The sequence below is a fragment of the Lactuca serriola genome, chromosome 8 (assembly GCF_051521515.1).
Source record: "Lactuca serriola cultivar US96UC23 chromosome 8, Lser_US96UC23_V15, whole genome shotgun sequence".
NCBI classification, from domain to species: domain Eukaryota; kingdom Viridiplantae; phylum Streptophyta; class Magnoliopsida; order Asterales; family Asteraceae; genus Lactuca; species Lactuca serriola.
The window spans coordinates 167,886,599-167,902,467 of NC_136415.1; the positions used below are offsets into that span (position 1 = coordinate 167,886,599).

Genomic DNA, 15,869 nt, shown 5'->3' on the forward strand with positions numbered 1-15,869 from the left:
TAGAGCAGCAGTGGAGTATAAGTGTTTGTCTGGCAAGAAGAACATGCTCTTCTAAACATTGTGACCATCCTTCCGTTGGTAGACCAAACAAAAATTTTCTTTTTGGATTTTACCCAACATGAGCTTATGTAGATCCTTTGGTTCATCTTCAGGCTTCAGAACATGCCTTTTCATTGGAACTGATGCTATTTCGACATCCATTTTCGCTATTTTATTAATCTTGCAACTCAGCATCCTCTTCAGGTGTGCAACAATTGGCTCGTATGTCTTTTCATCTTTGGAAACATTCAAGAACAATGAAATCCAGTCATACGAATTCATGCATGGTAAGTCTGCCAGAGTGAATTAATTTTCGGTACAACTTTGTAACATACACGTTTTAAAATCGTGTTTTAAGTAAATAATATTTTGAAATATTATGTGATATTGAGTATTGAGTACTAACAGATAGTTTTTACTAGAAATAAGGTAAAATTATTTTAGAATCACTCATAAATTATTGGAAGTCTTATGAGATTCCAATTAAAAGCTAAATAGCAAAATTTAGCGAAAATATAAAATTTGAAATAAGTGAAATTTTATTATTGAAAGTTGTAGATAATCTCGTTAGAAACATATAGGCGAAAATCTCATCGAAAGCCGATTATAACGAAGAAGTTATGACCAATCGAAGATCCGCAATAAAACCGGCACGGTGTCGAATGATGTAAAAAGTGAGTTTTGATAAACTACTTTCTAGCCTTAGTGATCTAAATGAAAGTCGTAGTATTCGTTAAACCGAGAAGTTCAATAAAAAGAACGCCAAAATCTGACTTCGTATAAAAAAGTTATGAATTTTACAAGTTTCAGCTTAGCAGTAGACAGCTAAAAAACTCGAATTTTAGATCGAGTGATTTTTAGCCAACACAACCTAAACGAGAATCGAAGGTCTCGTCATTAGTAGTACAACGGTAAAAATTCTGATGAAAACGAAAGTCGGATGAAGAAGTTATGAATTTTTAACGGATTTACCAGTCCTCGTCTGTTAAAAATAATAATATAAAAATACAGTCAAAATGTTCTGACGAAGTCTAAACGAAAGTTGTAGAGCATAATTTTCTCTACACGTGCATATAAATAACGTCAAAAACAGAGCCCGTATGAGAATGTTATGGATTTTACAAGATTGGGCACATTTTCGATAATTTCCGCATGAATAGTGTTCGATCCACGTGGCGTCTTTTGATTGGACCGCAGCCTCGCGTGCCACCCGCTGATTGGTCCGAAGTCATCACCACTTTCCCCATTGGACCGCAACTCTGTCCACTTAGGATTTGGCATCTGTCCGAAATCACGTGATCTCGCATGCTCCCTCGTGCCTGACCCATGTGTAGACTCCTGATTCGACCGAGGCAGCCGACCAGATCCGAAGCCAAAAGCCGCATCATCCGACCAATGTGAAGTGAGCACCTGTCCATTCGAGCTTCACCCTGCTGCGACCTGGTCCGAGCCTCGCAGCCACCTGCCCTCACCCCCTCGGTTCGGATCCGAGTTTCACACCTATATAAGGGGTGCAAGACCTCCCGGTTAGATGTTTGAAATTTGGCATTTTTCACCCTTGTTCCATATTTTCTTACATTCCGACTTCCCCCGAAGCCCCAGTACTAATTCCAAAGCCCGAAACACGCCCCGAGACTCCCGAGAAGCCTGAAAAATTTATCTTTTCGGTTTTGAAGCTCAACCCTCGCAGGGCCCGGTTTTCAAGAAAACTCCCAGTTTTCAATGAAGAAAGTTATATTTAGAGCCGAAGTGCTATCCAATTTACTATTTTAACCCCCGGTTATTTCACGGTGAGTTTAATATATAGGAACAATTGTATGTTATGTGTTATATGTGTTATGCGCTTCTCCATGATTATCATCTCGAGTTATTATTTCCGCTATTTTTATAGCAAGGCTGTACCTTTGACTTGAAGTGTATGACATAAGCATCACTTGGGTATTGGTATGAACCATTGACCATGAAGTGTATGACATAGGCATCACTTTGGCTTTGGTAGTATGCTAAGATAAGGCTGAAAGCCTAAATATTCTAGCAAAATGATATTCCTGAGTATTTTTGTGCCATTTGTGCTGGAACCTTTTTTATTGTATATCAAGTATGAAAATTGTTATGTCTCATTGATTGATATGGAAAGCTTTTCACATTATGCCTTTGTTGTTCCTTGATCCTCTTTGCCTCTGTCATATTGAAGTATATATATATATATATATATATATATATATATATATATATATATGGCATAACGTTATATTGTATCTATCATTGAACTCACTAAGCGTCACCACTTACCCCTCTCAATGTTTAACTAATTTGCAGGAGATAAGCTTCCAGTATAGTTATATACTGATAGATGATTTTTGAATAGTTTGAAACTATTGTTTTGATAGAAGATTTTTCGAATAGTTTGAAACAATTGTATTTTGCACTCCCATATGTATAAATCTATAGAATCCTGGGAAGTTATGTAATATATAACACTATGAAATAGTGAGTTTGTATCCAGTAGTTTGTAATCACTTTATCAATACAGAATATTGTTTTTATGAAATTGCATGCAGCATGTTTCGGAGTAACAATTGTCAACTATGAAAGTGTGGGTCTTTTAAACTTGCTCCTCGGAATCCTTTAAACTTAATGCTTACAAACTTTTCAGTCGAAACAGGTGCATAAACCTTCAAAGTAACAATCTTCTGCGAACTCTAAGTCTTGAATTGAGGCTTGGCATATTTAAGGTAGAAATAGATGAGAATGTGATTAACATCATTTTCAGAGAGCGATGCCTTCTCAATCTTCCCAAATCATCGAAATAGAAAAGCCCTAGGAGTGAACGGAAAATCAAGTTAAGAATCCGCCCCATTACTCAGATCAAAAGAAACTGAAGGCTCCAACCAGTGGATGTTCGGATCATCAATAGCTTCCCTCTGAATTCGTTCTATCGTCCAACGAGGAAAAAGCGACTTCTGAGTTTCAAGAGTGACTCTGGCAATATTAGCTTCTTTTTCTTGATCTTCTAACTCTTTTCGAAGTTTAAAAATTTCATCGAGTTCCCTATCGCACATCTTTCTCACAAGCTTTTTGCCTTCAGAATGCTCTTCTTCTTATTCTTCATCAAACACTTTATCTTTGCCTTTACTTGATGCAGAAGCTTCATTACCCTTCTGAGCATCAGTTTTTGGTTTTTGTTCATGTTTTTCCTGGGTTTCTTCCTTGTGGGGTTTTTCTGTATCTGCTTTGTCTCCCCCTTGTATCGGAATAGCACCGCTACTCGAAACACCCTCAATGTGATTCAGCATCGCAAAGACTGGATTAAGTTTTTTGGAAATGTGTTGTCAAACTGAGACTGTGTGTAAAATGTCACGAATCTCCACAAGTCTGAGAATGTATTGATTAATCTAAAAAACACAGCTTTTAATCACAGTCCGCTTAGATTCCAAATCATCAAGACGCTTGATTGTAGAATGCAGCTTTACCGAAAGAACTTTGGCTTTCTCAGTCTTTGCAGCCAATTTATGCATGATATTATTTTCTACAGCAAGGTCTTTCTGAAGCCTTTCAATCTTCAAGACAACAGATGCATTCAGTTCGGTGTTGTCTTGCTTGATCACATAACGGACAAGGGAAAGAGCCTTCTTTTCAGCCTGCAAGGAAGTCTGAAACCCTGTAATGAATTTACTTGTAGCGTTTGTATTCTTATCTATCCTTTCCATTTTCCCTCTCTCCATATTTAAAGTAAAATAAAATAAAATAATGGAATAAACTGATAACAGTATTAATAAAATAATTTATTAATTAAAAAGAATAAGGTAAAATTAATTCACAAAGTGACATAGCATTCAAGAATAAAAAATGAATGTTAATAATGAATTGGGGGTTAAAATGTTAAAAAAAAACACAAAACTATATTTGTTAGAAATTCTGTGTGAGGGGTTGAAATTGTCATTATGAGATTGTTTGGGGTCAAAAACGAAAATGATCCAAATCACTTGTAATCATCGGGAACTCCCTGGACTCGGTTCCTTTTGGGTCGATTGCTTCCTTTGCTTTCTTATACTCCATTTAATTATTTTTTGGCGGTCAATGGGATTAGGTCAAAGAGGGGGAACGCAACTTCCGTGTTTCAACCATCATCATTAGAGGAGGGAGGGCCATCGAAGAAGGAAGGAGGAGATAAATCGTTTTCCAAACTTTGGCTCAATAAGTATCCAAACCTATACACTAACCGTTCTTCTCTTCTTGTCCCATCGAGAAATCATCATAAGGCCGACAGCCTAGGCTGTCGGCGTAAATCCTATCGCCACCCACCATCACCAGGTGGCTGTGGTTGGGTGTGTATGTGGGTTAATGTACAAGACCAACATTTTATGTTTCCTTCAATGCTCTATGAGTGTGTGTGTGATGTATGGTATGATATGGTCACAATCGTCCTTGAACCACCACAAACCACCACTAGCAGCCTCTTGTTGATAAGGGTTATCACCACCTGCCGCCACAGGCCACCACGCGTGGGTGGTTGTGGGTTCCTTGGTAAAAAATAAGTTGACGTCGAAGAAAAAAAAGGGGAAATCTAGTTTTGGGTTTTTCTTTTGTCGCATTTCATATAGCAATATTCTTCTGAGTTGTGGTGGTTTGACCACCACTAACCACCATAACACCACCAATAGATGGATAATAGGAGGAGGAGCTATGAATGACCTGATTTTCTAGCCAAACACTCAGTTGAAGTGATTAATGGGTTAAGTTGCAAACTTAACCCCCATAAATGATACTATGACCTTATGGAAAACGAGGTCCTATTTTCAAGCCTCTTTTGGTCAAATCATGAAGTCATTAAGTCTAGATGGTCAATACCTATTGAGAGCTTATTATATGACCTTTTAACCTACCAAAATTCCTAAACTCAAACTCAACCAATAATTTCTTAATAGAACACCAAAAATGGCTTAAAAGCTATATAACACATTTTTCCAATTCTGCTCTTCAAATTCAAAAAATTAGTATAAGACTATTAGAGTGTCTATAGATAATGAGACCTAATTTTATGGAAAGCTAAGTATGTCTCGTTTCTGCAAACTTTGAATTATTTTTCGAAATTCCAAATCCTTGAGGGGTAGAGTGGACAATTTTCTCCGACTAGTCTGTGCAGTCATAGATTTCATGTATTGCCTTCTAAAAGTCATAATAAATTCATGAAGATTCCAAATGTAAAAAATCCAAAGGGTATAGTTAAATATGGATGTCTATTTTCCTCCATATAAGGGCTTGACCAAATTCCTAGTGAATTGGTATAGTTTATTACAAAAGTATCGTGTGGTCCTGAAAGGGACAACAAAAAGTCACCGAATAGTAAAATTAATATAAATTTAACCAAGAACAATTAGAAGGAGATCCTTATATATCCGGAAAGGTAAAAGATGTATATTTATCAACAAAATTTGATCAGAATTTATTAATGAGTAAAAAAGTGTAAAAACAGGTCCCGGACAGATCATAAAAATCAAAGAGAAGATGAAGGAATTTATATATGAGCTAAAGTTAGCATAAACGCACCAACCTAAACTAAATAACATTAAAATGATTGTGTAGGTTCTTGGAAAGGGAAGGATCCATCAAGCTCACATTAGTTAAAGTCTAAAGTGCAATGAGGTGAATTACACTAACTCTCCTATTATGTACGCATTACTTGTTTTCTATGTTTTGTTCACAGATTTATGAAACATGGTGTTTACGGTTTAAGGAATCTAAATCAAGATAAGTTTTCGGTTTTGAATCAAGGAATCATGGGATTTCGGTCAACACATGACCGAAATCTCTTACTTTAATAATTCTTGACCGAAAACAATTTTTCCCCATGTGATGTATGGCCGAAAACACTATAAGGAATAGGACCGAAATCTCTAGTGTTCTAGATGGAAACTTGACCGCAAACACCTTATAATATATAGATATTTAGCTCTTTAGGCGGTGATACTCATTCCAAGAGGATAGGATTCATATTCCAACGTAAACATCACAATTCCGTATATATATATATATATATATATATATATATATATATATATATATATATATATATATATATATATATCGAAAACCATTCCTCACAATTTACATCTTAAAGCCGAAATCTTTCCATTTGCTCTCAAATATCATAAGGAAATCCTTTGAATCTTCAAACCATCAAAGCAGTTACTCAGGAAATCTTCATATCTTCAAAGAATACTCAAGAACACTTCACATCTTCATCTTTAATTTCCCAGGAAGCCTTTTCACTCTTTGTAAGTATTTAATATGAACAAGTGTTAGTTAACACTTTATATTATTAGATTAACTAATTTGAACGCAATATTATGTGTATAAATATTATTAGGATACGACTATAATCACGTATTCTATCCCGAGGATCATTCGCAACCACTTCGTATCTAGACAACAACACGCAGAGAAGGTGAGTTCTTACCCCTACGTTTTCACGATTTTAAAATTGTTTTAGGGGAGGGGATACACGTAAAACACAAGAAATCTTGTGTTTAAAAATAAAAAATTCTATTTATCTTTTCTTAAAGTAATATACAGTTAAACGTGAAATTTACTAAATACACAAAATATCGTTACTATTGAGTTAACATATAATTTATAAAACATGTTAAGAAGCAACGGTTTTGACGCCAACACGAAAACAAACTTATTAACTATAAATATGTATAGTTTATGGAACAAAGGATGTAATTTACAAAGTACATGTTAACATATAAACAAAAAGGGTTTTCAGATAACAGATAAACAAAAAGGGTTTTCAGTTATTACTCGTAAAAACGTTGAAGCAATTTGTGAGATGTCTTCGTGTACTTATCTAAATACTGGTAAAAGTCCTGACTTATAACCAGAGTCTCTTGTAGTTAGAGTGAGATATTTGCACATAGATCTATTTGGAACTGACAATTCCACATCCCGACTGTTAGCTACAGTCAGGCCAACAGGCCTGGGGTGACAAATGTCGTTAACATTACGACGCTTGAAAAACGTCGAGATCAGGCCGACTAGGTTACTATGGTTATAAGAACTCACAAGGAGAAAACGACTTATTTACGAATAATATATATATATATATATATATATATATATATATATATATATTCAAATAATTTTATTTGAACATTAACTTTACATTCGGATTTCAGAGCAAACACAACTTCGGTTAGTTTTACTTATGAATAAAACTAGGTACCTTTAAAATAAGTATGACAATTATACTTGTTTTTTTCGGTCTTGGAACATTTAAGACTACACATAGGTTTTATGGAAAATACAGTATTTTCTAGGATAAACATCATTATTTTACAGATAAATGGTTTACAATTGAACTTTCTGAAAACAAATGTGATCGCTTATCGAAAACGATGCTCTATAATAGAGCGCGTGGAACTCGGTATATTTTTACAAAAGATTCAGTATTTATTTACAAACTAGTATAATATAAAGAACCCCTAATTGTTAATTCTATGATTCTTTAACACATACATCAAAGTTATATATAAATAATATCTGATAGGCAATGGAATGTGTGATATCAATCTTTCTTCCCGTTCCTTGTTTGGTTGTGGACTTAGGGCATAATCACTCAATCGACTGTCCGTTCGATATTAGTCATATATAATTAGTATACACTAAGTAATCAAAGCAGGTAACAGTACGAGTCATACCAATTTCATGAAGCAGAACCTTGAATCACAAGTTATAAACATAAGAAACTTATACTTTTTGGGTCTCAAAGTACTAAGATTATGATTTATTTACTAAGAAAATATTGGATTTTCTGGAAAAACATAGTAACGTTTTCAATAACAAAGAACATCCCTTTTCAAAGAAAATACTTTTAATGAACTCACCAACTTTAATGTTGACACTTTTTCAAACCACTTGTATTCTCAGGAAAGTTAGTAGACAAGTACCCTCTCAGGCGTTACGAAGATAGAAGATATTGGCATTACGTCTTAACTTTTACTATTATTTTAAATGTTAAACAAGTAATGTTTTGAACACAATGTAAATACTATGTTATTGATACGATGATTTTTGTTGCTTTGATTACTATTATACAATTATTGTGATACTGTACATGACGTCCTCCGCCCCCGAACGTTTCCACCATTCTAGTTTGGGGATGTGACATAACATCTTGTTTTTAGTATTCCATTTTAACCCTTGGTTTGAGTCTTGTTTTTAAAATTAGTCCCAACTAGCATCTTTGTAATTTTTGAGGCATGCATGCATAAGTTGGGCGTACGTTGCATACGCTAGGCATATGTGGACAGGGTGCAAACCCTAATTCTTAGGGTTTGGACCTTATTTAAACATCATTATAATCCTATACCCTTTCTTAACTCCATCCTCCATCTCTCTTAGCACCCATTTCGAAACCCTAAGTGTTTGAGTGTGTTTGGAAGCTTTGGAATGTCTTTTTGGTGCTCTTGGTGGTGGAGGAAGACTCTTGCAGTGGTGATGTTTCACTCAAGTCCTTGGATCCATCAACTACTCTCCATTGTGCATCTTTTGGAGGTATAAAGCTCCAACCTTGATGATTATTCCTTTAGATCTTGTTCAAGCATAGAAGTATAGACCTTTTTCTACCAAATCTTGATCCTTTTGAGAATGGAATACTCCAAGACCTTTAAGTTGTCATTGCATATGTTTTAGGGTGTGTTAAGTCTTAAAAATGTAATCTTGGGCACTAATTTCCTTCCATGCATGAAATAGGTTGTATTAATGAGTTAAGAAGTTAGGGTTTTTAGTTTCGAGCACTTAATAGCCGTGCAAGATCATAAAGTTGGAAACTCTATAATTAAGGACATCATTTGAGGACTAGATCTGGATATTCGACAAAAGAGCTTAAGTGATTAAGCTATTAATGGAAACAATGGATGGCAGACGCATACGCCAGGCGTACCAAAGGGTACACTACACGTACGTGGTCAGCTTCACGATCCTTGGTCAACTTGTAGTACGCCCCACGTAATAGTTGAGTACACCTAGCATACTCACTAAGTGGACCCAATTGACTTTTAACTTTGACTAGGATTTTGACCTAGGTGCATTTTGGGTATTTTGGGTAGTAGTCTTAGTTTTGGTAACTGATATTTGTAAAGGTGACCAGTAGAGTTGTTTTTCGGAGCAACATTTTGTTTCAGATTTTATCCGTCTGTGAGGTGAGTTCTCTCACTATATCCATGGGTCGAAGACACCAATTCTTTCCCATCATTATGTTATGTAAGATGATAGTTGTTATGTGACTAATATGTGTTTGCATGTTCGAGTTGGAATAAACCCCAGGGTCAGGCCCATTATTGTATGTTCGGGTTGAAATAAACCCAGTGTGGGGCCCACTTTTGTATGATTGTGTTGAAAGATACCCCAGGGCGAGGCCCCATGGCTGGGCCCATATGTGTTGATAGGGTTGAAATACACTGTAGGGAGGGGCCCCAGGGCTGCACCAATATACATATATCGGGTGGAAGCACACCCCACTGTTAAGCCCAATTGTATGATTGATATATGGTACATTGGAGAACTCACTATGGTTTGTGCTTACAGTTTATGTTTATGGTTTCAGATACATCCAGTTCGAAAGGGAAGGGACTAACGTGATGGCGCAGCATCCTCCCCTCATAATTTCTGTATTTTGAATAATTGTACTATGATATTTTGATATTATTTTTGGTGATGGTTTTTGAATTAATGAATGAAATTTTTGGTCTTTCCAATGAAATTTTTTATCATTGTGTTTCTAGGGTGTTACACAGCCAGTTTATGCACAATCTAGGTGAACAACATATGAATGTTGTCATGTATTTACTGCGGTATTTAAAGTCAACTACATGAAAGGGGATTCTTTTAAAAAATAATTCAAACTACCAAAGTTTTGAAATATACCCAGATGCAGATTGGACAAGATCAAAAGTTGATAGTCAGTCTACATCTGGTTATTTTAGCTTTGTTGGAGATAATTTAGTGACTTGGAGAAGTAAAGAGCAAAATGTTGTAGCTCGATCTTGTGTAGAGGCAGAGTTTAGAAGTATGTATATTGGTATTTGTGAGGAATGATTGTTTAAACTTCTTCTACAAGATTTGGGTTATCTCCTCAAACAACCTATTGAACTTTTTTGTGATAATAAATAAGCTCGTGACATTGCTCATAATCCAGTTCATCAGTGGACAGATTCTTCATTAAAGAAAAGTTAGGCAATAAGACATTGGCATTACCAAATATCTGATCAGAAGACCAACTTGCACATATCCTAACAAAAATGATAGCTTATTTTATTTCCTTATTTTTATTAGTTTATTTTAGATTTTTAGATCTTTTTATCATTAATGCCTTGTAATTTATTTATTTTTCTTTAGTATGGATCATACCGGGTGCTTGTTATGTTGCATGAGATATTTTGTAGGTTTTTCGGTGCTTGTTACGGTTGCAGGTTGATTGGAGACGGGCTTAGTGGGCTCCCGAGGCATTATTGGGCTTGGCGGAATCAAAGAAGAAGAATTGGGCTTTGAAAGTTATTGGCTTGGATTATTTGGGCTTGTGAAGATGGATCATAAATTTCTAATTTTGGGCTTGGAGCATCCATTTGGTGGCTAAATGATGATTGGTGGATTCAAATTACATGGACAATGGGGGGACCAAAGGAATCTTTGGTAGTGGAAGGATGGAGTGGTGGAATGAAGGACCAATAGCATTACAACAACATTTGTGCGGGTGGAATTTTCATCGCGCGGGTACCCGCACAACTGCCCAGTTCGGGCATTTTGGTCATTTGGCACACCATAACCTTTGGGGATCAGATCTAGAGGCTGATTCACGATTTTTCCACCATTGGAGACCTGCAAGAGGCGATTTTGGGAGCTAGAAACCATTTCCTTTCATCTTTCCAAATCTTAGGTAGTTTCTTTATGCAATTAGATTATTGTTCTTGTTACATTGTTGCCATAAGTGGCTAATACTCTTATTTGGTTGAAAACCAATGAATGTTTGTGGGCTTTGAAGGATTTATGTTGATTATCAGTTTATTCCATGTTTATGATTCTAGTTTACAATTCTTATGCTTATTTGATGCTTTGATCATGAGCTTAGTATTTGATTGAGCAATGGTTGATTTGTTTCATTGATTTTGCATTGGATCATTGAATTTATCTAGAACAAAAGCTTTATGATGGTAGAAATCATCTCTAGCTTATGAATCATAGCTCCTTTATAGATGTGTAAGCATTTGACATCCTCTAGGAATTGGGGATTCCTTCATTCTTAAGGCTTATTGATTTCTTGGGATTAATTGCTTCAATTGACCCATGATCTTAATTAAGAAGGTGTGTTGTGGGCTTCCCCAACCTCCATACTACCTATGAGGAATCTTGGCATATCATGCTTCATGATTGCTATAACCAATTTGGGATGAAGAATAAGCTTTGTATTAGATCCTAATGATAAACACACAAATGTTCATTGTGTTGAATTTCCTTAGTTAACCAATTATTTCCAACTTTTGAGCATCTCATCAACTTGCATAATTGCAAGGTTTTTAGTTATTCAATTATTTTAGTTTTCAAGTAATCAAACACCCCCCCCCCCCCTTTTAGTTTAATTATTGTTAGTTAGTTTAATTTCACTAGTTCTATTGAATTGCATTGGTGATTGAATACAACCATTTCCCCGAGGATCGATACCCCTTTTTACCATTATATTACGTTTATGTAGCAATCAAAGGGTGTAATTTGCTTGGTGGGCTTGACATCCCACCAAGTTTTGGCTCCGTTGCCGGGGAAATTGGTTATTATTATTTGATTGTTTATGCCTAGGTCTACAAGAACTGGTGAACTACTCTACAATCTGGAAATTGAAAGAGAAGCAAAAAGGTTGAAAAAGTTAGCCAAACAAGCAAAGCAACAACAACTAGTTCAAGCTTCTTCCTCTTCTCCACTAATCAACATAGAAGATCAAGTTCATACTTCAAGTGATACCGACACCGAGCCAAATTCTCCAATTGTTTCATCATTCCTTTGAAGACATTTCATTTGAAAACCACATAGCCATGAATCACACTCTACCTCATAATCCCAATCCAAACCCAATTAATCAAGATGCCAATAACCCACCCCATCAACCAAGACGACAACCACAAGAACCTCTCATTGATATGCCACCTTGGAATCAAGCCCCTCCTCAAAACCAACCCAATTATCAACCACCACCACAACTACAAAACCAACACTTCCACCAAAACAACCAACCTCAAAACAATACTTTTCAAGTTCAACAAGTACATTACCCAAATCAACCCAATTACCAACCCCCTCAAATGTACCAAAACCAAATGTACCCACAACAACAACCCCCCTATAACCAATATCCTTTTACCAAGCTTATCCACCACCAATTTACAATCACAACCAATACCCTTACCCACCTTATTATCAACGACCCAATTACTTGCCACAAAATCCTAACAACCCCAATCCACCCAATCCCCCTTAAGAGTTAACACTTAGACAAATGATAGAAACGGATGTTACTCATACACCTCTTGCTATTGTTTAACCCGCAAACTGCCGAGGAATTGAATTGAAGTCAAGTTTCATCTATCAACTAACCAAATTCCATGGGTTGGATAGAGAAGATCCTCAAAAGCATTTGAAGTCCTTTCATATGATATGTGTTAGCATGTTGCCCGACAATGTGACATTAGATGATTTCAAGTTAACCGCATTCCCGCTCACCTTGGAAGACAAAGCTAGAGAGTGGTTATTCAACTTACCACCGGGATCAATTCACACATGGGAAGAGTTACTCAAGGCCTTCAATAGCAAATTCTATCCCACCTCCCACATTTCAAGTCAAAGAAGTGACATTTTGGGGATTCGTCAAGGGGAAAATGAAATATTTCATGATTTTTGGGAGCGCTTCAATAATTTGTGTACAAGTTGCCCTCAACACAATATACCCGAACAACTACTTCCTCAACAATTTTATTAGGGTATGAATGAAAAAGATCGGAGGATGATTGATGCTTCAAGTGGTGGTGACATCTTCAACAAAATCCCTCACGAGATCCAATTACTTTTTGGTACCATTTCTCAAAATCAAAGGAATTTTGGGACTCGAAATGACATGAAGTGAAACTCTACACAAGTGGTTGGTGAAGTTAGCAACACTCAACATTTAGAATCAAAGCTCTTGGATTTGACTAATGTGTTAAGTCAAATGGTGGTGGGAAGTGGTCAACAATTGATGGTATGTGGTATTTGTGCAATGACGGACCATTATACAGATAAGTGTCCCACACTTGGAAGTGAACCGGAAGATGTGAATGCAATGGGCGGATATCAAAGTCAACCAAGACCCATGGGTTTTCAAAATAATTTCAACCCAAATTGGAGGAATAACCAAAACAACCCTTATTCACCAAAGCAAAATCCACCAAATCTTTTGATGAAACTCCAACATCCACAATACCAATCCCAAAAACCTCCATATCCACAAAATTCTTATAACCCTCCAAATTACCAACAACCTACACAACAAGGCCAATCAAGTGGTACCCATCAAATGAGCCTTCAAGAACTTGTCACTTCTCTTGCTCAAATCCAAACCCAATTTCAACAAGAAACCAAGAATACTTTCTCCAACATTCAAGCACAAATTGGAGACTTGGCAACCGCTCTCAACAAGATAGAACAAAGGGGTAGACTTCCATCTCAAACCGAGAAGAACCCCAATGTGAGTGCAATAACTTTGAGAAGTGGCAAAACACTTGGAGAAAGCAACCCTAAAAGAGTTTCAAGAGAAGAAGAAGATGAGGTTATTGTTGTTGAGCCTTCGAAGGTTGAAGCTACTCCAAAGGAACCGGTTGTGCCAAACGCTGATCAACCTGACTCTTCCAACAAACCCATCAAACCATTGGTCATACCACTTCCCTTCCCTTCCCGGTTAGCCTTTTCCAAGAAGATAGAGGAAGAAAATGAATTATTTGAAACTTTTCTCAATGTCCAAATCAACATTCCACTATTGAATGCTATTAAGCAAATTCCAATTTATGCAAAATTCCTCAAGGATTTATGCACCAAGAAGAGAAAATTCAAGGCAAATGAAAAGATTCAAGTCAATGCAAATGTGTCTGCGGTTATCCAAAAGAAGTTACCTCCCAAATGTAAGGATCCGGGAATATTTTCTATCCCTTGTACCATTGGTGATTTGCATGTCGAAAGTGCCATGCTAGATCTTGGAGCCTTGATCAATGTGACGCCATATTCAGTTTTTCAATCTCTCAATGTTGGACCTTTGGAAGAAACTGGAGTAATCATTCAATTAGCAGACAAGTCAAGTGTGTCTCCAAGAGGAGTGTTGGAGGATGTGTTAGTACAAGTTAATCAACTTGTTTTTCCGGCGGATTTTTATGTCATTGATCTTGAAGAGAAGACTCCTTCCAAATCATCTATGATCCTCCTTGGAAGACCTTTCATGCATACCGCTCACACAATCATTGATGTCCATAAAGGAAAGATAACTATGGAGTTTAATGGAGAAACCATTCACTTCAACATCTTTGAAGGAATGAGGTACCCTAGTAACATTTCTCCATTGCATCGGGTTGATGTGATTGAGCCAATAAACAGGATAAGCCCTAATGTATGCACAGACAAGATAATCATGGAAGATGATTGTAATCCTAAGTGGGAACCTCAAAGAAGATTGGATCCTCCAATGATGGAAGTGGTCAAGAAGAAGATAATTAAAAAGGTTCAAAAGGTGCAAAGAGAAGAAAAAGGCATTTCATGACAAGCACATCACCCAAAAACACTTTATTCCGGGTCAAAAAGTTCTTCTTTATAATTCACGCTTAAAGCTATTCCCAGGAAAATTGCGATCTTGATGACATGGACCTTTTATTGTTGTAAAAATGTTTGATCCTAGTGTGGTTGAAATCAAGAGTTTGGAAACAAACAAAATCTTCAAAGTGAATGGGCACCATTTGAAACAATTTTATGAAGGCTTTGACACGGGAGAATTCGACAACGTAACAATGGAAACACCGATTTACAAAGGTTGACGAAAGCGGGGCTATGTCTTGGCAAAGACGTTAGATAAATGCATTGTGAATAAATAATCTCCGCTTAAAGTTTTGGGTGTTTGTAAACTCGAAGTTGGCCTAAAAATAAGCATATAGAAGTCTTCTAGTGATTTTGGTGAAGTTTGAAAAATTCCAAAAATTTGACTTTTGCGCGGGTGCCTGCGTAGACTTTGCGCGACCGACCCCAGCCGCGCAGGTCCCGAGATCCAAATTACACCAACATGGGGTGCTCTCTGATTGTTGCACGCGGGTGCCCGCACAGCAGTTGCGCGGCCGACCCCAGCCGCGCAGGTCCCGAGTTCCAAATGACCCCAATATGGGATGTATTTTGACATGTGCGCGCGGCTGCCCCCCCACCTGCGTAAAGTTTACGCGGGTACCCGCGCAAATATGTCATTTCATAAGAAAATTTCGAGCCATTTCATATGCGTCCTTTGTGTGACCAAGCTTTCATCCATGTGTATTTAGGTGGCCAAGAACTCCATCCAAGCATCATTATGCGACCCATGTGTTGCTTCCATACCGTCCTCGCGGGCCTCTTCCACCTTAATCCCAGTATCATCCTTCCTTACTCTCATCCTAAGCATTGAGGACAATTCTTAATTTTAAGCTTGGGGTGAGGTAATCTAATCTTTTATTTTTATTGCATTTAGGTTGTATATAGTTGCATTTAGAGTTAGTCATTTAGGGGATTCATAAAAATTGCAT

At 36.8% G+C, this 15,869-nt stretch overlaps 1 protein-coding gene across 1 annotated transcript; it reads left to right on the forward strand.

Annotated features, from left to right (window-relative positions):
- The first annotated feature begins 13,342 nt into the window (after positions 1 to 13,342).
- LOC145067600 (uncharacterized) lies at positions 13,343 to 14,869 on the forward strand. The gene is made up of 2 exons (XM_079014700.1): positions 13,343 to 14,414; positions 14,505 to 14,869. The coding sequence occupies exons 1-2, from the start codon at positions 13,343 to 13,345 to the stop codon at positions 14,867 to 14,869; spliced, it is 1,437 nt and encodes a 478-aa protein (XP_078870826.1).
- Positions 14,870 to 15,869: the final 1,000 nt, after the last annotated feature.